A 22,858-nucleotide genomic window follows, 5' to 3' on the forward strand; every position below is an offset into this window, starting at 1 on the left:
TTTTTATATATTCTCTCTCTCTCCCTCTCTTGCCTTTCCAAGTCTTACCCACCAAACCAAAAAGCTTCCTTTAATCATAAGCTTCAAAACCCAGAATCATCATTCATCAAAGTTCAACTCTTTCACCTTTCTCATTGCATAGCAGCTATGCCTAACTGGGAGCTGAAGAATTGTTGTGACCATGACCAGAAGGTCTTCATTGCTTGTGTTGCTGCCTTCACTGTTGTTATCCTTGTGGTACTACTTTTGTTGCGCTCTCTCTCTCTCTCTCTCTCTATACAAAACCCATATTTTTTTTTCTCTTGTTCTCAGAAAGGAAAAGACACCCTCTTTGGGAATTAAGATTATTGTTATTGTTTTTTCTAATTCAAAAGAATATCAATATTTTCCATGGTTCTTAGGTTTGAGGCTTTATATGACAATAATTTATATCTATAATTATTAATCACTCCTCTTTCTCTCTAATGTAAAACACACTTTGTAGGTAATTGTGCTATTATAGTGCAATTCTATGTTTTATTTTATTTTATTTCAGTGACCGTTATACATTGAAAATTGCTTTCAAATGTTCGTAAATGCGGGATTGGGTTGTCAATTGTAATTTTTTGAGAATTTGGCGTGCCACAAATAATGCTGCTATGTATAAATTTCATAGCGTTTTTTTCTTTTTTTGAGAGAAACATTAGGCTGGATAACAAGAGGATTAAAAATTCCCCATTTTTGCATGGATTTGTTTATCAAATTAGTTGTGATTGGTGACTGGATCAAAGTTGGTAGCTCTATTTGGATGAGCTAATCAGAAGAAAGACTACGGGGTTTTGTAAGTGAATAACTTGGTTGACTTGACATTTCACAATGGACCTTTTCAAAAGGAGGTCTCTTGTCTATTATTGTATATTATGCATTTATTGGTTATTGGTTAATACTGCACCATATTTGGATTTTTATTGGTAAAGTCCGAGAAGTTTGCAGATATTTATCTGGACTTAGTAAACATAGATAAATATGCCACACCACATGTCATGTAGATTTCTTTTGGGGACAATGTCTTGTATGTATTTATTTGTTCTCAGATGCTGTACAAGTACAACTAATCTTCTTCTGCAAACACCTTGTTGTTGTGGCTATAGCTATGGAGAACTTTTCTACTTACACCTTTTAAGCTCATCACTGTATTTCTGCATGAAGCGAGTCATGCAATTGCTTGCAAGCTCACTTGTGGCCAGGTAAAACAGTAAATGTCATAGCTTAATTCTCTTTGATGATAGAAGTAGACCACTTTTGAATATTTTTTCCTTTACAATGTGTTAGAAGTTTATCTTGTATTCTGTTCCCTGAATAACATGAAATCCAAGATATTCTGGGGCCAATAATGGCTCTTGTTATGTATCATCAAATATGTAGCCACTAGCAACTTAATTTGAATGGAGAACTGGAGATAGGTTCAAAAGTTCATCTAGTACAATGATCTGTTTTGTTTTGTTGCATTTCCAATGGAGAAGAGATTTTATTTCACCAACTAAAAAGTTATTAGCAGTACATGGGCTGATTTGAGATGGTAAATTTAGTTCATCAAGTGAGCTGCTTATTGAAGATGAGCCTAGTGTTTCACTTTAATGCTCTTAGGTAGAACATTTAACATAAAAACTGTTTAGCAACCTCTTTCTCATATTGTGATTTGTCATACCACGTTTGTGGATATAATATATAGCATTAAAATCTCAATAACTTATTACACTGTCCACTCGTTGCTTATAAACATAACTCTGGTTTTGAAAGGTAGAGGTTATAAAAATATTTTAATAATTTTAACTTGAAAATGATGCTCTGTTGGTGGCTTATGGAAGTTTTTATTTGACAACCAGAGGTAGAGGGGCATACATCTGATTCTCTTAAGAGACATACCTTGAGACCATACTGAATTTTATGAAAGAATAATGGGAAAAAAACATACTAAAAAACACGTTTGTAATCCATGACAAGATGCTTGTGCAGGTAATTCTCTGAGATTGATTTGCCTTGCTATTCTTTGTGTAACCATGGCATGCAATCAACCAGGGAGGATTTTTCTTAATCTCTGTTATTTTAAATTATTTTGTGGTTATTACGGCACTGGCAAATTCACTGCTCTAGCATACAAATTATGAATTCAATAGATGTAAGGTTTTTAAGGAATTATTTTTCATCATTTTGTTCTTTCAAGTTAAAATGTTGTAGAACTTATTCATGTAAAGTATATTCTTCCTGCATCCTGAATTCCTGATGCTTCAATAAAATGAAGTAGTATGTATACCCTGTTTTTACTAATATATTCAACTATGGATTAGCATTAGCAGTATTTTACTGCTGGCAGGATCACGGCGGCCTTACTTTAATATTAAAGCTGAGAAATTTCAGAAGTTTGACTCTGCTATAAGCTTCTTTATATTTATGTATATGTTCTACATGTTAAACCATTGTTAGTCTGATGCCAATAGGTGGAGGGAATCCAGGTTCACGCAAATGAGGGTGGGTCAACACAGACACGTGGTGGCATATACTGGGTGATCTTGCCTGCTGGATGTAATGCATTTTTCTCCCTTAATTTTCACTTAGCACGTCAATTTTATTTAGTTAATTTAGAATCAGGGACTTATCCATGACAATCTTCTGAATGAACAGCACCACACATGCTATGGTTTGACCATACAAGCTAAATGCCTTCAAATAATGAGATTAATAAATATATATCAATATTCTATATTCTGCATAGACACACAGACATCTAAACCTTTTTATGCATATGATTTGATAAGAGTGCTTTTCAGTTGTATTACTATTTACCATTTTTCTGATTGGTTTTTCCTCTAGATCTTGGTTCATCATTTTGGGGAATGGCTTTGATACTTGCTTCCACAAATCTTATCACTGCAAGAATTGCTGCTGGTTGCTTTATTGTTGCTCTTATTATTGTGCTCTGTATTGCTAAAAATGTAAGATGAGTTACATAGATGCAGAAAAGCAAATGTTTTCTATCAAATAAATCGAAGCTATTTGTGTCCTGACTTCCCTTTTCCTCTATCTTGCTACATGCTTTTGTCCATAAAGTGGACACTCCGAGGACTCTGTATCGGTGAGTTATTTTATGATCTTCTCAAATAAAAAGCAAAGATATTGACGAGGTTTTTCACATCATTCTTCTCGATCAATGAATATCAGGATTTATTGTTTTTATTGCTGTAATTTGGCTTCTGCAAGAGAAAACAAAAGTCCACATCCTTCGCTATGTCATTCTGTTTATTGGTATGTTGACTGTGTTCCTCTTCATCCATTTTCTATAAATTATTTGAATTTGCTTCTGGTAGGCAGTTTTGTCATTTCTTCTGAAATATATAGGCAACTAATTATGATTCGGCTTTTCAGGTGTGATGAACAGTTTGTTTTCAGTTTATGGTATGCTTTTAAGCTCCTTTTATATGTTTTTTTTTTTTTTTTGACTTTGGATAACAAATCTTTTGATATCATTATCATATGGATTAAAATTTATATCATGTAGATATTTATGATGATTTAATATCTCGAAGAGTCCACTCTAGTGATGCTGAAAAGTTTGCAGAAGTTTGTCCATGTCCTTGTAATGGTGTAGGATGGGGAGTTATTTGGTGAGTTTTGCTATAAGGAAACACACTTGAATGCAAAGATGATTCTTTTACTTTGGGCCAAAATTTATTGGTTACATAGGGTTGAAATTGTGAATATTTTTGTAATAATTTATACTCTGATAAATAATAATTCTTTGTTTGTTTAGCTTGTTTTCATTTTGCCACGCTTCACAAAAATTGATTTTAAGATGGTTAAATAATAGCAGCACAAAGTTAATATATGCCTTACCACTGGGGGGGAATAAACTGAATTAATTATGCCCTATATTTTTTGTTAATTACTTGTCATTAATATTTCTCTCTTAATTCATTCCACTTTCAGGGGTATGATATCATTTGCGTTTCTTTGCGCGTCTTTGTACCTTGGACTAGTCATATTATCATGAGGTAAATATATAGTTTCTATTACAAATATATCTGTTTGAATATCTAAAGCAATTAACTAATCTGTTGGATGCATTCATCTGAAAAAAAAATTGAGCATGAAAATTAATCTGATCCAGTGTCAACAGATGGAAAATATTCTATCATCACTAAATGATTGAAAGACTTCTATATAATTTCATTCATCTGCGAAAAATCTATTCAAAAATAGTAGATCTTATGGTAGGATTTTAAGAAAATGATGTATTTTATAATGACCCATCTCTTATGTTTTTTGTTTACAGGTTGAGAAATTTGTATCCAATTAAGATGTTTGGTACTGCAAAGAGCTTAACTCTTTCTATTTTGATGCTTTGCATTCTGAATTTTTGTTCTATCTAATTTTTTTCATGCTGGGAGTTTGTACTCTCTATGTTACTCCCATAATTTCATTCTTTGCAGCCTATTTAGGGTTGCTTGGCATATGATTGCTTTTGTATAGGAAACTTATTTTCATGTATTGAGTTATTGGGGCAGATTTACAATTAGTGAAAAACAGGTTAATATTTTACAGTAAGAGATTTGTGCCTCTGGCACTTGCTACTCTTATTCCCTATTTTATTCTCCCAATTTTCGTCTCTAATTAAAGCATACAGCAGGGCTGGTGCAGCCATATTTGAAACCCTAAGTATAAAATATTTGATTTTTTAGTAGTATATATATTATAAAAAAATAAAAAAATTATGTATTTTATTTTTATTCTTTATGATACAAAATTAATTACTAAATTTGCGTACTCAAAATGTATTAGACATATTTTAAATAATTAAAAATGGTTTAAATATAACTCTTTCTTTCTAAATACTAAAGTTACCTATTAATGTATCAATACTAAACTTTTAGTGATGTATATTGCTAAAATTATTGAGTCTTCTTTCATTTTGCCGTGACGTTAGGTCTTGATAACTTCTAGTGTAGAAAAACTTCGCCTTTTTTTTTTTTTTTTTTTTGTGTTAAAATTGAAATTTGAATGTGTTAACACAGACATATCACTCAATCACTAAGTGAAATATCAGCTATGTTTTAACTTTCAACTAAACCTTGATTAAACTTAAATAGATTAAATACTTTCTCTAACTTAAGGTCCTAATTAAGAAACATTAGAAGTATAGAAGTAACTTATTCACAATAATGACTTTATAATTTAATTGAACCTCTTGCATTAAGAGCAAATTTTTTTCTGGAATAACAAACCATCGTACGTAGGTATATCATTGTTATTCAAAATATATGCCATCTTTCTATTAACCTTTTTAACTAGTAATTTTTTATTAAAATATGTGAGTTACTGAGAAATATATGTTAAAAATCAAAAAACTAATTAAGCGGATGGGACTGCTCAAGGCCTGTGTGATGCCCTTTTGATAATTCGAAACCAAAATCATAAAGTCATACAACAATTAATATTCATCCAAGTAGAAATTGAAAAACTGAATTACTCAGCTTTGACAATATATGCATTTGCATAAAGAACGCTTTGAAGATATGAAGTGACCGGTTCTGAATATTTTATCATACATTTAGAAGTAAGCTTTCAAGTTCCTTCAAAGACATCCAGCATTCAAGTAAACTAAGTTATGGCTGAATACTGGAAGCCTTTGAGGGAACACGAAGAGTTCTTCTATCAACAACACTTCACTACGTGTGATTTTAATTAGTGAAAGATAATTGGTTCCTATTTATAGACAAATATGGTTGGCCATTGCTCTCAGAAGAAGGTGAACTCGAATCTTATTCGGTTCTCCATGTTTGCATTTGCTTTTATTTTCCATCTTTTATATATCTTATCTTTATGTCACTATATGTAATCAATGAAAATATATATAAAACGGAGGAATAAATAAAAATTAACGTTTGTATTCCACTTAGAAATATTGTGATGAGTCATTGAAGCTTTAGTTCAGGCAACTCCCACTTCGAATTAAATCTTTCTGGAAATTGCTTTATTAAAGGATAGAAATTTAGGAGTTAATATTTTACATAAACAGTCCTTTTATATACAATTTTTTCAAGATTTTCTTTATAAAAGAAGAGTCTCCAATAAAAATTAAGTTTACCGTAATACCCACCGTAACAATTAGGAGTGTTTCTGGTTCAATTTGATTCTATTTTTCACACAAATTATAATATGTGCAGTTTTATGATTGATAACTTATTCCACATTGAAACAGTCACAAATCCAAAGCGATGCTCGATCTGTTTTTGGATACTGTCACTGCATACCAGAATGTCAACGCACTAAATAGCATTTTTCAAAGTCACATTTCTTCATTTTGTGTCTTTGAAATCCATATATATGAAGAATACATAAATTAGAGATATTTTTGCAGATGGAATGCCTGCATAATCTGTGCTCAATACCGAATCTTAGTAGTTTCATGCATCATGCATTTTAAATCATAGATAGCTAACATTTGGTGCGTACAGAATAGAATGAAACGCTTTTTTTAGTGGAATTATTAAAAAAAATATTTTTTTTAAACTTCATATCCTTTTCAGTTTTTCACTGCACCAATTAAATATAAAATAAAATTCATATACTATGTTTTGTTCCACTCTCGGAAGTCTTCTAAATACTATTATTATATTTGCTTCATGAAGTTGACTAAGTTGAAATCTAAATGATGAAATTAATTGCTTCATGGATGAGTAGGTTGCAACAAGAAATGGAAAACAAATAATCAGTAGTCTCTTCCCAGTCTTCGAGAGTGAGAGGGGAGCATTTTAAACGGGCAAGGTTGATGTAGCATCACGTAATGAGGTTGAGGGAAAAAGGTAAGCATGGGTTCTTAATTAGCTCACTACACTTGCATGGCACATTGGAACATTTTTCCTATTCTTTTGAGAATTTTTCTTCATATAATTTTCTTATAACAATTTTTATAATTACAATAGAGATAATAACAGTGAACAACAAAGAAAAAATTAAATTAAAAAATATATATACCTGGAAAGAAATTATATTCTCACAATCTCACTGGCCATACCTGGCTAAGCACAATGAAGGCACATCAATCGTGTACAAGACAAGAAATATCATTGAGCATATATAACAAAGACAAACACACAGGTGATTCAGTGAAAAATATTGATTTTCAAATTTTGCTCTACGTATGTCAAGATTTTTCTTATAATATGACAAAAGTAAAGTAAACAACTGGCACTGTATATTGGAACAAGCAAGTTCACCAGGAACAAATTCTAACCATTAATTCGTGATCAATAAAGTAGCCTTATCTAAAATTCGGTGAATCAAACACTAATCTAAGAAAAAACATTTGCATGTTAGCTGTCTTAATTATTTGAATTAATTGTGGGACGAGAAAGAATCAATATATTCATCAGCTGTATATAAATAGGTATTGCTCATTCCTTATCTTAGGCTTAGAAGTGGCTTTGTTTATGGGATAATATTTGAAAGGACAAAGCCTTTAGTAACCCTCAGAGGCTTCCAAGACACTATGTTATATCAAATCAATCATTGATTAGAAATAATTAGGGAGTCGCGGAAGTACTTTGGGGGTTCACCGAAGCCTTTAATCCTGTATTATCTTCGGTTTAGTGTAATCACTGAGTTAAACACCTTAGTTCATCAAATTGAGCTTATTTATTTTCATCCTCTCTTCATTATTTTCTTGAAGTTTCTTATATTCAGCTTTTTTTTTTATGTGAACCATTTAATCTTTTTCTTTTTAGAGCATACAAAGTACAAACACTTCACGATAGTACAAACACATTAACTTCATTCTTACTACCTTTTAACTGTATTTTTCATATTTTTTTTATTTCTTTTATTTCAATATTAATAAAATATCACAGTAACTAATGATTTCTGTTATAATTTTAAGATAAAACTTAGATGTGGGTTCTTAAATACTTTTGATATTGTTAATAACTCAACACTAAATGTTTTTAACAAATAAACAATATTAAAATATACCTAAAAATTTGCACCTAAATTTTGTTTTTAATTTTATTCACTATATCATAATCATACATATCGTCGTGTATCGTAATAGTACTTACATCATTGCATTAAAAAAAAATGTGCAACATGGTCTCATATGGACAATTTCTTTGTACCGGCCGGCAGTTAAAAATTTCGTTTTTTTGCTTTTCTCTTAGTGATAAAATTAAGCATTCTTTTAATTGTTTTAATGATTCAAATTATGATTTGTTTTTTGTAAATTTTATTTTCAAAATTAGCCTTAATTAATGTTTAATAACAACCTTGTAATATCCAGAAGTTACATTTTCGGAAGCTCTACTACATCGACTCAAATGTTCTTTCTCACTACAAGAAACATTATACAACTAGAACATGTAAAAAAGCTTTATTTTCAAGTATAATGATATAATCAGAATGATGCAATGTAAAAATAGTTAATTTTTTTTATTATTGTTGTTTATTCTGTGTAAGTTAGGCGTTAAGTATGACAAGAGCAAGTGTTGGGGGCGGCAAGGCAAGGCTAGCTGGTCAACAGCAACCACAACAGGTTTAGAGCAAAGCGCGTAAGAACAGAAGTAAAATTGTATTATATTTAATGCATTTGTTATTAAATTTATTTTCTTTATAACATCATCACAAATTAAAAAAATTGGTAGTTTTGCAATATTATATAAGTATTCTCTTCGAAGGTAAATTCATCGTGTCGCCTTCTTTCTCTTATTCTACGATAACTTTGCATTTATGCACTAAACTTCGAACTAATGCAGATGCAACTGAATGACTACAATACAAATGCAAGGGAATGACCATTGATGAATATTAGAGATACAAGTTTTTGTTATACAGAGTAGAAGCAGGACCCTAAATATAACCGTAACCTTAGATAATTAATTTTCAATTCGAAAGGACCCAATAATTTCATGTCACTAGTAATCGGCAATCTCAATTATTAAATTAATGAACAAAGTATTTCCTCAACCTGAGAGCCTCAACCTGAAATTAAGGAGCACATTTTCGGAAATGTAACTTTCGAATATTGTAAGAGTTGTTACTGAAAAATCTTTGGAAATACTCAGTCTTCTAGCTTCCGTTTAAAACTAAGGAACGACCGAACAAGGAGCTTTCTCACAAACAAACTACCTTCGAGGCAAAGACCAACACACAGGGAAAATCAGGTTGCACAATACTATAAAATAGTTTATAGTCATATTTTTGTTTGTAGAAATGGAGCCTGATCATGAGATCAAATTACGGGACAAAACTCATATGGCTGTTTGATGACTTGGTGATTAAATTTTTTTAAATATTATGTGTATGTAAAAAGTCAATTAGCTCAAATCAATTATCATGCTTTGTCAGAGAAACAATCCGCCCCGTATGTCCACTTTTAATAAATCAAATGATAATATATATACTTACAACTATATATATATTATCATTGATCAAAGATAAACTTATCTATTCCACTTTATTTGGCTTTATTGCAAAAGCAAACAATGACAAGTGTGCGCAAGAAATGAGAAAGAATATACTATTTTATTTGGTTTAATTTATCAGATAAATTATTGATCAGAGAAAAATAAAGAGGGAGAAATAGAAAGAATATTGTTTTTATTTACTCTCCCCTTATAACTTTCGACTCCCATTGTATCTCCTTCATAAGTTGTTCTTTTGTACCTGAAAATAAATATTGATTGCTTTGTATTTTCTGTCTCATTACTTATCCCTTGACGTGAAAGTTAATCAAGCATTCCTACAATACCTATGATTTATATCTAACAAAAGTTTTACACCAACTTGGTACCTAAAATTCTCGAACGTCATATATATAAATTGAAAAACAATAAAAACATACATTATTTGAATAAATAAATATTAAAAAATAATGAAAAAAAAGAACAATATTAATACTATAATAATATTTCTGTATCATGATGTCACACCAATAATGACAATCTTTCAATTGTGCATCATGGAACGTTGTTAGTGCCTTCATCTCGGTAGAAGTTTGTCTTTTTTCCTTTTTAAAATAACATATAACATTTAATTGCATCTATACTTCCACATCGACCTGAAAAACCGAGGAGGTATGCTTGAATAAACTTAAGGGGAAATTAAGTATTAATTAGTTTGGTTTGACTGATTAGTATTGTATTCTTAGCTGCTTAAAACTTTTAAGATATTAGGTTCATGTGAGCATTATCGTAATTAATTGTAGGCTAAAAGAAAATTCACAGATCTACAAAGACATCTATTCCTTGCATTAATTGGTTTCTACAAAGACATAACAATCACATTCACCTTCTTACGTGGTTACTGAATTTGTGTCATACAAAGTTGTAGAGGATATTTTGGAAAATTGGAATGGTAGTCTGTCAGGAGAACACAAGATAGGCTTTGGAGGTAGCGGCACTGATTGCAATGGTCCCTCTAACATCTCTAATACTTTACTAATTGGTGGCCTAATTAATGGGTTTGGTTGAATGCACCATAAACTCACCAAAGTAATTTTCCTTACTATATCATTTTCTTCATCTGTGTTGTTCAAATTGTTTGCATGAACATTACCTTCCCCAAGATCCTTATAGATCCAATCTGGGAAATACATTTGAGTGGTAACTGACCCGCCACTATCGCCATTCTTCTTTCCTCCAACCATTTCAAGAATCAACATGCCATAGCTGTATACATCAGATTTGTGAGAAACTTTACCATATGTTCGGCAAAATACTTCTGGTGCAATATATCCTGGAGTTCCTCTTGTCCCCAATAAGGACACAATGCTCTCTTTCTTTTTGCATATTTTAGCAAGTCCAAAATCAGATATTTTTGGACTAAAATCTTCATTCAAAAGAATATTTTGAGGTTTAATATCTAGATGCAGAATCCTTGTATTACATCCTTGGTGCAAGTATTGTAGTCCTCGAGCAACACCAATTGCAATGCTGTACAATGTGCTCCAATCCAAATTACTCATAGCGTTTGGAGATCCCTTTTTATTTATGAACTTATCTAATGAGCCATTGGCCATGAATTCATAGATGAGAGCTCTTTTGTTCCCCTCATAACAAAATCCCAAAAGCGAGACAATGTTGACATGTGATGTTTTACTAATGCTGGTGACTTCATTTATGAATTCTTCTCCACTTCCCTTTGTCTCATTCAGTACTTTTACTGCTACAAGACAACCATCAGGTAAGCTTGCTTTGTACACAACACCATATCCTCCGTGGCCTAGTTTATGTCGGAATGAGTTTGTCATCCTTTTTACATCTGAAAAACTATATCGCTTTGGCCCCAAAGAACAATAAGTACTTATTAAGTCCTCAATGTTGTGGTCATGACCTGTCCTTGTTTTCTTCCAGATTCTCCTTTCTGCTAAGCTAAGACACTCCTTAGAGTAAAAAAATATCATAACACAGGTTACAGCGATTCCAGCACCACCCGCAGCACCTGTGTAAATGCAAATTATAATGATGAAAGATAAATTTTGAATTACTGAATTATTTGAGATACATGCTCAAATTAATTTTAGTAACGCATTTTATATTAAAACTATATTACGGTGAGAAAAATTAACTTACAATAGAAGCACTTGTTAAATTTGAAGGATGATAATGTATTATTCTTTTTTTTTTTTTTTAAAAAGGTATGTTAACTAGTTCAAGAAAAAGAATATATATGTTAATAAGTCACGTTAAGAATATTTTAACAAACAAAGAAGTAATTGCTAATAATAGTGAGAATAGAAGTACAAATAGCAAAGTGCCACGAAAAAGAGGGGAGAGGAGTTTTAAATTAAACACCTTTCTTAGCAATTTATTGATAATTGCTAAGAATGACTCTTTTTAGTAGTTACTTAAATAAATAATTAAGAAAGATGATTCTTTTTAGTGATTTACATAATGACTTGCTAAAAAATCACTTTATTTATTTTTTAAAATATTGATACTTTATAAGCGGTAGTCACATTTAACTACTAAAAAAATTAACTTTTTAAAGTTAATTTCTGTGTAGATAGACACTAACTTTTCTTTTTTTTAGAACCGTTAAAGAATTGATGCTAGAAAAAGCTACAATATATCCTCATAGCTAATGACTGAAGACAATTAACACCAGCTAGAGCAACGAAACATATAGCAGCAACGGCTATGAACTATATACCTGCAAATGCAATCGAACGAAGCAGTGAATGTGAAGTACTATTATCAACATTATATGTAGGTGAATTTCCATTTGGTGTCACTCCTTCCCCACCGCCTCCGGAAGAACTAGAATTCCGAAGCCAAGCATTGCCAGCAGCATTTACCTGCACCTTTGATGAAAATGGAGGAACCTCTCCAGATAGATTGTTGTTGGAGATATCGAAGGACTCAAGCTGAGGCAAATTTGTCAACCTCTGTGGTATGGAACCATACAAATGATTACCACTGAGATTCAGTGTCGTTAAATCTGTCAAATTGGCAAATGCGTTTGAGATTCTTCCCTTCAACCTCTGGTTGGCTAAATTGACTTTAACAATCTTACCCTTTCCATCACACTCAACAAAACCCCACTTTTGACAAGGATCGTTCCCTTTCCACGACTTTGAAAGCTTTATCGGATACCCAAACGCAGAAGCAATTTCAAGAAAAAGGGTAACCCGGTGATCGCAAGTTCTATTATGATCGAACTCTTTGCAAAAGTTATTCCACTGATGAGTGTCCTCCACACCATCCTTAAACACAGGATACTGACCCTGCAGCATGTTGTGGTCCAAAAACACGAAGTTCAAGTAACGAAGACGCATCAAGGAAGGAGGAACCACACCAGTTAACTCATTGTAGCTAAGATGCAGTTCAGACAAATAGGTGCAATTGGCCAAATCAGGAATACAACCCCGGAATTTATTTTTCTGCAGCAACACCTTGGACAAGTTGTTCATGCGCGAAAGCACCTCAAGATTACCCGACATGCCAAACTTCTGGTTGTCGAGTTGCAAATCAGAAATTCGAGAATGTGCAAAGGACTTAGGCAAGACCCCGGTGATATTGTTGGTAGAGAGTAGAAGGGTATGCAAATTGGGAAATGAGTGGAATATGTCAGGCAAAGGACCCATCATGTTTGTAAGAGAAAGATCGAGAATTTGTAGATTCGAAGACTGATTCAAATCGGTTGGAAAGTACCAGGGTTGGAGATTGATGTTGTTTCTGAGGCCTAGCTTTTGCAAGCTGGTAAGGCCTTGGAAGGAACCTGGAGGGATGAAAGTGAAGCCGTTGGAACAAAGGTAAGCCGTTTGGAGCATGGAGAGGTTGGCGAGAGAGGGGAGATTGCCAAAGAGATTGTTGCCGGTGAGATCGAGGTAGGTAAGTTGAGAGAGAGAGTTGAGGTTTGGAGGGAGGTTTCCTGTGAGGGCTCTTAAAGGAAGGTCGATGGAGGTGACACGGTTGGAGTTGTCGCATGATATGCCTCTCCACGAGCAGAAGGAGGCGTTGAGGGAGGAGCGTTCGTCCGTGCTGAAGAGTTCGCGGAGTTCCAACATGAAGTGTGCATCCTCGTTGTGAGTGGCATTGGTGATGATGATGAGAGAGAGAGAGAGGAGAAGGGTTTTGATGACTTTGAGGTTAGACATTCATTCATTCTTTCGTTCCAACGATGTCTGAGAATGTGTGGTTTTTTGGCGGCTAAAAATAAAAAGTAAAAGTAAAACATAGACAGAATGTGATGTGCATGTTTGGTGACAGTTGGGTTGTGAGGGCTGAGAGTTCGAAGTTGCAATGCCTAACACACAGAATACATTGATCGGCTGCAGTTGGACACATCCGTTCTCGTTTACATGCCCTTATTGGACACAATTATTTATCATTTTTATCCCTTTTGTTTATAGGATAATTACATATAATAATAAATTAATAAAATTAATATTTCGATTAGTCACGAATGTATGCAATTATCATTTTTTTTAAATCTTTTCTGTCGCCTGCAGATTAGTTATCCTATGAATGTTTTTAATGTAAAACTCTTAACTTTTCTTTTGACCTTTTACTATTTAAAATTTTTCATATTTTTATATATTATCAGCATTTATTTTAATTTTAGATTTTGTTGTTAGGTCTCTTAATTTTTGTTAAGTAATGGTCGTCTAATTAAGCAACCGCGCCTATTATTATACTTTTCACGTCAACTAATTTTCAATGCACAATTATTGATAAGTAGCAATTGTTATTTAGAAAAGGTGGTTTGCACTGCCACTGGAAATTTTTATCACTCAAAATCAATCTCCTCATTACCAGACATTTGAACCGATCCTATCCATTACATTTGAAGAAGAATTTGTGATTTTTTTTCATTAAAATTAATTTTACGTGATTTTGTTTAAAATTAAATCACAATTACTAATGATTTAATTTCACAATGGACAGCTTAACAAGTCTTTGATCATGCTTTGAATAATGCCGAAGAGAGTATTCACAATTCAATCACCATCATTGAAAATCGTGTGAGTATTGTTTTTATTTAACAAATTAAAAAATAAAGATACTTTTATTTTTGATATCATTGGTTACTATATGAATTAACATTGGTAAAAAATATAGAAGGATTCATAGAATTAACGACGAGGAACTTAAAAATGATCGACACGTCCATATATTGAATTCTGGGAACTCGGATCGAAAACCAATTAAGAATATAGTATTTTGTTCTGTTCTTGATAACTTGTTCTGCATCAAAAAGAAAGAGTCAACCCATGGCCGGGAGTGATGTCTCATACGATGCTGTGCTGATTATATTCTATGCTGCATATTAGAATGTCAACGCACTAATGAATAACATCTTTTGCAACAAATATTTTTGTTTTATTTGAAAATATTAAATAATTTTAATTTAGTATAAGATTTTATTACAGTATTTCTAAACTTGAGAAAAATGTAATACTTTCTCTACTTTATATTAAAATATTAAAAAATATTTATGTCTTTTTCAAATACATCACTAATTCTATTATTAAAATTAATTATTATGATTGTTTCACGTAACAAGAACATAAAATACTCTCTCATTTTGTAGAACAACTTAGAATTTACTTTTTACGAAAAAAAATGAAGCAATTACTTTTATTTATCAAAAGCAATATCTCAATTAATTAGGGCACTGAGAAACTGACTGCAAGGGGCAAATTCACAAGGAATAAGTTCTAACATCCAAAAAGTAACCTTATCTAAAATTTGGTGAATCAAACACTAAGCAGAGAAATAATGGGAATGTTGATTGCTGTCCTGTTTCAAATAAGAATCAATCTTTAATTTAATCATTGTATATAAATACGTATTCTTTGTTCATAATCTTAGCATCGCTATAGCTTGTGCATGCAAGGGATTTGAAAGGAGAAAACCTTGAGTAACCCACAGAGGCTTCCACGACACCACATTGCAATAAAGTCATCAATGTGGAGTTGTTGGAGTACTTCTGTCGGTTACCTAAGGTTTCAGTCCTGTTCCTCGTATCTTGTTTTGTCATCCCTCAATACGTAGCAACATTGGCGGTTTTGGCTTTAAAGGCACCAAGTTCCCAGAAAGCTTGAAAGATTAAAAAGTAATTACATGGTCTCAAATTAACATTATTGGTTCAGCCAGAAAATTGAACTTTGTTTCTTGTTTTGGCTATTCGCCAATTAATGGTTTAGTTATAGCCATTTAATTTTGATCGCTTATACAGTTTTAAAAATGTGCATAGAAGATGTGAATTACATTCACTTATAAAGTAGTTTGCATCTATCTGTGTTTGTGCACATTTGTAAAAACAAAAATAAAAATTGTTGTATGAATAATATAACTTAATTATTCTTAATATGGTTGGAGAGACAGTTCCATCAGGATTAATTGTGATGCATAACCATTACGACCTTTAGGAACTGGAATTAATATATATATATATTATGTTATACCAGATTTTCACTGATATATAGTTCTTGATGTTAGAAAGAGAGAAGGGAGAATAATTAAGAGGGCACAGTGGCTTGAAAAGAATACTTTGCAGAACATTGAAACTGAGGACATGGTGATTAATGAAGAAAAAGCAAAGCAAAATTAAATGAGTAGAGAGAGCCGTCACTGTCTAATAGATAACAGAATGAAAAATATTAACCTAGAAAGAAGTCAAAAATATATACATTAAATCTGTTGTATCTTGAAGTAAACGCTAATAGCAAATAAACCACATTTAGCATTAGGAAAATGTGAATGCCATTTGAATTTGAAGTTGTATTATAGCAGTTACAACAACAACAATAAAGCTTTCAGCATGTCACATAAAGTTCCATTCCTTCATATTACTGGACATTCATTTGGCTGAAATATGTAGTAGCGGAAACCTTTGAGGGTTGCTAAAGGCTTTCTCCTATCAAAGCCCATGCGAATCAACTCACTGAATTGGTACCTAATTAACCATAAATCTCCCATATTTTCATGGGTAGATAATAAACATTGAACACACAAACTTCTGAAATAGGTAATCATTTTGACAACTACAGTCATGACTCTTCTTTCAATAGGTTTTTCGGTATTATTTCATCTGTATTCGTAAGTTACAAATTGAATCGAGTTAAATGAATTCAGCTGCAATATTACAAACTTAAAATTGACACGTTACTTAAGGAGAATAGGTATTGGTTCTCAATGGAGGGTTTGATTCCATCGTTTTAGATAAGATAAATTTTTCTATTATCGAAAAAGAATAACAGAATTTTATGCAAAATAAGTCTAGAAGGAATTAATTTTCGTAAAACTAAGATAAGGTTCTGTGTCTGTGCTTCGATTTTTTCATTTTTGATCGGCAAATGTTGATAATAAAGGAACTTTTGTTAAACTTTGATAAAGTTCTGAGTCTGTGTTGCTGTTTTAAAATAAAACAGGAACTGTTTTTACATTTTATACTGAAATTGTGAAAGATTGAAAAAATAATGAGGTGCTTAAAATGTAATACGCCTCATACTTTACTAAAGAATATCATCATTAATTAGAAGTACAATAATTTTATGCATAATGTATTGCCTATTTCCGAATAACAGCTCAACACATTTCAACATTATAGGAATGTTTTAAATCACGTGATCACCATATGTAACTCCCCAAAAGCTCACTAAATATTTCAAGTCATCTATATGAACCCTTTGTTTTGTAATGTACATCACTTATTAGACAGTGTTAGCACAAGATGATTACATGATGGGGTAGATATATCACTTAATTACCTAAAATGCACACCTAAGAGAGAATACTTTCCTCCATTAGATTATGTATAACGAGAGTCTTATGGGAGAATCATGTAACAACTTCTAAAAAATTCAATGAAGGATCTGTATTTTTAAAAATTTATTGACGTGTTTGGAATGACGTTATTCATTACCACTTACAAATTATAGTTTTTATGTTAAAACGTGGTTAAACATTATTATAAAGAGTTTCAACACGTACAAAACCAAATTATAAATGACCAAAAATTCTGAGAAAGAATTGGATTTTTCCCTAGTTTTTATTGCTATAGCAGTAGTTGTGATGGGATATCTGTTTAACTCGAGGTAGTGAAGGCCCAAATTGTGTTTGATAATAGTCTTTTCCAATTCCAAAGAAAATGAAGATATCATGATTATATCACACTCACAACTTTAAACACACTACTCTTTGAAGGTTTGATCAATATTAAAGTTGCACCTCTCTTTACAAAGAGAAACAGAAATGTATCAAGCACTTTATGAATGGACGTTATAAATGTATCTTCCAAATTATTATAGGAGAAATCAAGAGTATAAATATTAATATATTGAATCCTAAAATGTGAAGAAAATGCTCAGCTAATACTCATTTTTTAAAAACCATTTTAATTTTATGACTGTTGTTTCCAACAACATTACTCGATCTATAAACTTCAAATTTTTTTATCTTTGTTTCTTTTCTGGTACATTATATTATTATGTTCAAACCTTATTGATGTTATCAATCTTTTAATTTCAAATACTACAAAATTAACGGATATTATCTTCTTTGCCAACGGATATAATTCAAATAAAAAATAAATATAAAATATTCATATGATTTATCATACAATAACTTTGTGCAAGATATGAGTTAATCGACTAATGAAAGCAATCAATCTACTTATCGCTTCCAAATAAGTCACTTCCTGCTAAAAGTGGAGCTCCTTTTGATAAAAAACTAAAAGCATTTGTTCTAAATAAAAAAAATCAATTAATAAAAGCATTTCTTTTGCTGTATGCACAACACTTTCTACCTTTTCTTTGAGGTGAAAATTGTTTAGAAGGAAAAAGCACTGTATTCCAAATTTCGAACTTAAAGAAAGTTAGAGTAAAAAAAAGGTTTGTCATTCTAATATTATGCGTGCATGCCACAACTTCATTGGTTGTGCACATTAATTCCTAAATCGATCGTTTCCAGCTAAGCAAATGTTCACGATATTCCATTGCCTTTTACAAATGTCTTCTGTCTTTGATAGTATGTTCAGGATTAGTATTTGGAATTCATTTTTTTGTTACAATTAGTATTTGGAATATTGAATATCATATTTCAATTACATGTTTTATTCTATAACAAAAAGCAATTTAGGGGGTTTGACAGGTTCCTAGACTTCTGAGAACGAAAAAAAAAGAAAAGAGATATGCTTCTAAATTTAGATTAGAAAGATATATGACTTATTCTTCATATCAAGAGCCAAACAAAATGACCCTCAAAGTGAGATCTGAACAAACGCCGCGTTCTCTCTATAAGACGATCTTTAGTTGACTCTATGTATCCCTATCTTTATTAGAATGTCAAATGCTTACATTATTAGTGCAACTTTTCCCTTTAAATATGCGCTTTCCATTATCTTTAATTCTCAAAGTGAATAGTTCAATTTGGTTAATTAATTCAATCCTTCCACGTGCTGAATATTTCGATTAATTTTATACCCAAAAATTAAGCATAATATTCTTCTTTTGCTTTTATAAGACGTTTGTTTGTTTGTCACTGTTTAAAGCTTGATATGTCTCTTGTCATTTATCTAATGTTGATACACTGAACTCATGCGTGTGTGTCATATGCATCGAATGGTAAATTTACAACATGAAAGGTGTTGCCACCTCTTTAAAAGGTAATAACCATGAAGTTTATATTAATTATATTAAATTTTCTGACAGTAAATTAGGACATTTTTTATAAATATAAGAAATTTTGCACATGCACTTTTCTGTAATCGTTTTGAAAACAACATGCAATTTGAATAAAAAGAAAAGAAAAAGAAGATAAGAGTTAAGAGAACAAATTGCATTTGCATTTTTCTAATGCAAATATGCCAAAAGTGGACAGAAATCATTTGCTAGTAAATGGAAAACGGGAAGTAGGTGCCGCCTGGCGCCTGCATCTTATGCTTACTTCTATAGAGTTGTATGTTTATCGTTACTTTTGTCTCGTGGAAAGGACCTTTTCCCTCTGTTTCTCATATTCCTTTTAATCTTTGATTTAGTTAAGTAGTTCATACTATTCTTTCTTACCTTTTGGATATGAAGCTGTTATTCAAAGCAAGAAAATATTCCATCTCCATTGTGCACGTGGCTCTTCATGCACAAAAATAAATTTTACACACCTCCTAAGATACATTATCTTTGATATATATATTCTCACACCATTGCATTTGATATAAATCTTTTATTTAACTTCAATTTAACGAATTATAATTTATTATTTCATTAATTATTAGATATAAGTTAAATAAAAAACTTATATTAAATGTAAAATATTTTAAACTTACAATAGTGTAAAAAAATTCTTTTTTATACATAAAACTTTGAGTAATATAACTTATTTATTTATTTATATTAAAAAAAAGTAATATAGGAATCAAATTAAATGAAAAGGTGATCGATATATTGAATTTCATTTTGATTTATTGTTAATATATATATATATATATATATATATATATATATATAATTTAAAATCAATTATTATAATTTTTCATAATATAATAAGTCCGAATTGAATGATAATATAAAAAATTATATTATTAATGCATTTTTATTAAATTATAGTAGATTAACATGGAAGCAAACATGTACTTCATTTTATTTAATTTTTTTATTATAAATATGGAGATTTTGAAAATTCTCCCGTTGTCCTCTCAATTCTTCAAACTCCAGAAATCCTAAGCTGAAGGTCTTGAACCTATGTACAAAATACCTATGAGCTTGATTGCTAGCTAATTTAGATGGCATGCACCAAAGAATTGTGAAGAAGAGAAAACGGTTATGGTAGATATATATACCGAAATTGGTGGCCTTCAAAACAAAAATACATAAAAATTGGTCAAAGTTGTTTTAAATCAATGGATGCATGTGCCCCCGGAAATAACAAGTAGGTTTGTGGTGCTATCAATCCTATGATATTCATAAGACCTTTACTAAATATTAATATAATAAAAGCCTGCAAATTACATAAGTTAATTAGCTAGGATTTGATTCCATATACTACTAACTAAATTCAAGTAAGTTTACCGGTTGAATTATTTCAACCCAAAGTTAGCACCAGCACACAAAGTTACAAAATAATATTTGCCTCATTATCTAGATTCCGTTCTCCATTAGCGTCAATTGTTATTTTTCATCTGTCCTCTTCAGAGAGAAAAACAACATCAAATACCAAGTAACTAAACTAATTAGTAATATTTAGACTGATTATTAAATTAACACTTTTACAACTTGAGGGTGTCTATATTATCACACAAATATGCTTATCATCAGACATATACTTATTATCACTCTTTTATATGTGATTATTTTTGTTTAAAATATTTTTTATTTTCTTATAATTATACCAATAATATTTTATCTAAAAAATTTAAATTGAAGTGATAATAAATGTATAGGTTGGGTCTAACAATAGTCATTCTCTTGCAACTTGGGTAAAAGAACATAGATTTCTTGGAAAAAAGAGGAAACGAGAAGTCAAATTAAGCTCACAGTGGTTCGGAAAAAAAATAAAAATAGTGCTACTACTCCTCTAGGTTTCATGAATCGAGCATATGAAAGCACCACTTACCTAACTTGATAGTGGCAATATATCTAATAAGTTGTATTGAAATTAATTAAGCACTCTGTCCTAACTGAAGCTGCTTACCTTCTTAAAATTCTTTGTTTTTTATTTTGGTTGGGTTTGTCATCAAGGCATTTGTCAAATTCTTTGAAGAGCTAAATTGTTCTGTACAAGTAACTGCATTGATTAATTTGTTATCGTTCTTGTCCCGAATCAGTAAGAATCACAATTATATGTTGCTGTGTGTTTAAGACCCTATTACTGTGTTTTATTGGAATTGTGTAAAGAGCATCTACATTTTTAATTATAAGGAAATTAGTGAGTTGTGACAATAGTAGAACTCAAGTAGCTAGAAATTTAATTTGTTGGGTAACCAGTTGAGGTTTAGATGAGAAAATCCCACAACACAGCGCGCTTCTGTTCTGTGATATATGATATAGATTATTAGATATTATTTATATTTTGGGTACAATGATAATTAGGAATGAGGACATGCACCATGATCATAACCTCCATCCCTAAACACCTGGCATATGCTTGTAATTTAAGTCTAGATTATGAACATATTTTCTAGGAGAGGGAGTCTTGTTTGAGTTGAGAACGTCTACAATATAATGAGATTAACTTTATTAATGGAAAATTTTCTATATACAAGATTCAAACCTTAAATCTATCTTAAATGGAATTAAGTATATAACACCTGAACTAACCATACTTGCAAGTACCCATATCCTATCCATGATTAAATAGGTGCAAATAATATGTGACTCACGTTGAGAATGTCAAGGACCAACTCTCATTCGAAGACTCAAACTAATAAATGGGTTGCGTGAAGGGTTAGTACTGCTTTTATGTCACTAGCAAAGAAGACTAACTAGAATATGCTCTGGCTCAGTTTTCATATTGCTGCAAAAGATCGATGCATATGCATGCTAAACATGGAAAGAAAGGTATAAGATCACGATCAAAAGCTTCGATCCAAATCATCCCTACAAAATGATCAGGAAACAATACCGCGTTGGGGCATGACAGCAATTATGAGATGCACAAGACTATTTCCTTGGCACAATATTTAAACAAATTGTTAGGTTGATATATAGCATTTGATAACAGGTTCGGGACCCAATATATACAGTAGCGTGACAAGATTTTCGTTTAAATAAGTTTTGTTCCTATAAGTATTAATATTTTTACCTTTTTAAATTGTTGGGAATTAAATACTAACAATATTTTTTAATATAAAAACATTGATAAGGATAAAAACTTGTTATTTGTAATATTTAAAGAAATAGAATCAACTCACCAATCACAAATTCTTGTTCCCCTTACTGATCCAAACCTTAATTAATTTAAAATACAATTAATGTATTTTATACCAAAATGAATAAACAAAACCACTCAAATATTCCAAAGTTTTGAAGTTTGTGCAAAGGCCACCAATATTGCGTGTGCAGTATTGGAAGCCTTTGAACGAACTTGGAACTTCGATCGCTCTTATATCTGATATCGTCTCTCATTGTGATATCACTTTCTGATGCAAAACCAAAGTTTTTCATAGGCTTTTTATAGAGACTCAACCCTTTGTTCAACAGGACATCTACTCCAAAATTCTAATTCTATCTATTTGGCCCACATGCTTTCAGAATCGATTCTCCATTAATTTCAATTTTCAATTGTGTACCAGTATAAAATTATTTGGTGACTTTCATGCTGCTAGTATCACTCACAAATTATGAAGAAATGAGTTTATTAAGTTCTTTTAACAGAAAAAAAAAGACAAGCAT

The 22,858-nt window shown here is 31.3% G+C and overlaps 2 protein-coding genes across 2 annotated transcripts; one reads left to right on the forward strand and one right to left on the reverse strand.

Moving 5' to 3' along the window:
• On the forward strand, positions 1–4,612 carry LOC113863217. The gene is made up of 10 exons (XM_027496714.1): positions 1–237; positions 1,131–1,226; positions 2,478–2,562; positions 2,851–2,972; positions 3,088–3,112; positions 3,199–3,282; positions 3,403–3,432; positions 3,536–3,641; positions 3,964–4,028; positions 4,310–4,612. Exons 1-9 carry the CDS (start codon positions 148–150, stop codon positions 4,025–4,027), a joined length of 702 nt encoding a protein of 233 aa, XP_027352515.1. The 5' UTR covers positions 1–147; the 3' UTR covers position 4,028; positions 4,310–4,612.
• Positions 4,613–10,318: 5,706 nt separating this feature from the next.
• LOC113862604 (receptor-like kinase TMK3) lies at positions 10,319–13,624 on the reverse strand. The gene is made up of 2 exons (XM_027495681.1): positions 12,178–13,624; positions 10,319–11,466 (listed from the first exon to the last, which is right to left on the reverse strand). Exons 1-2 carry the CDS (start codon positions 13,622–13,624, stop codon positions 10,319–10,321), a joined length of 2,595 nt encoding a protein of 864 aa, XP_027351482.1.
• Positions 13,625–22,858: the final 9,234 nt, after the last annotated feature.

Source organism: Abrus precatorius, unplaced genomic scaffold (genome assembly GCF_003935025.1).
Source record: "Abrus precatorius isolate BTA unplaced genomic scaffold, Abrus_2018 Scaffold3, whole genome shotgun sequence".
Taxonomy (NCBI): Eukaryota; Viridiplantae; Streptophyta; class Magnoliopsida; order Fabales; family Fabaceae; genus Abrus; species Abrus precatorius.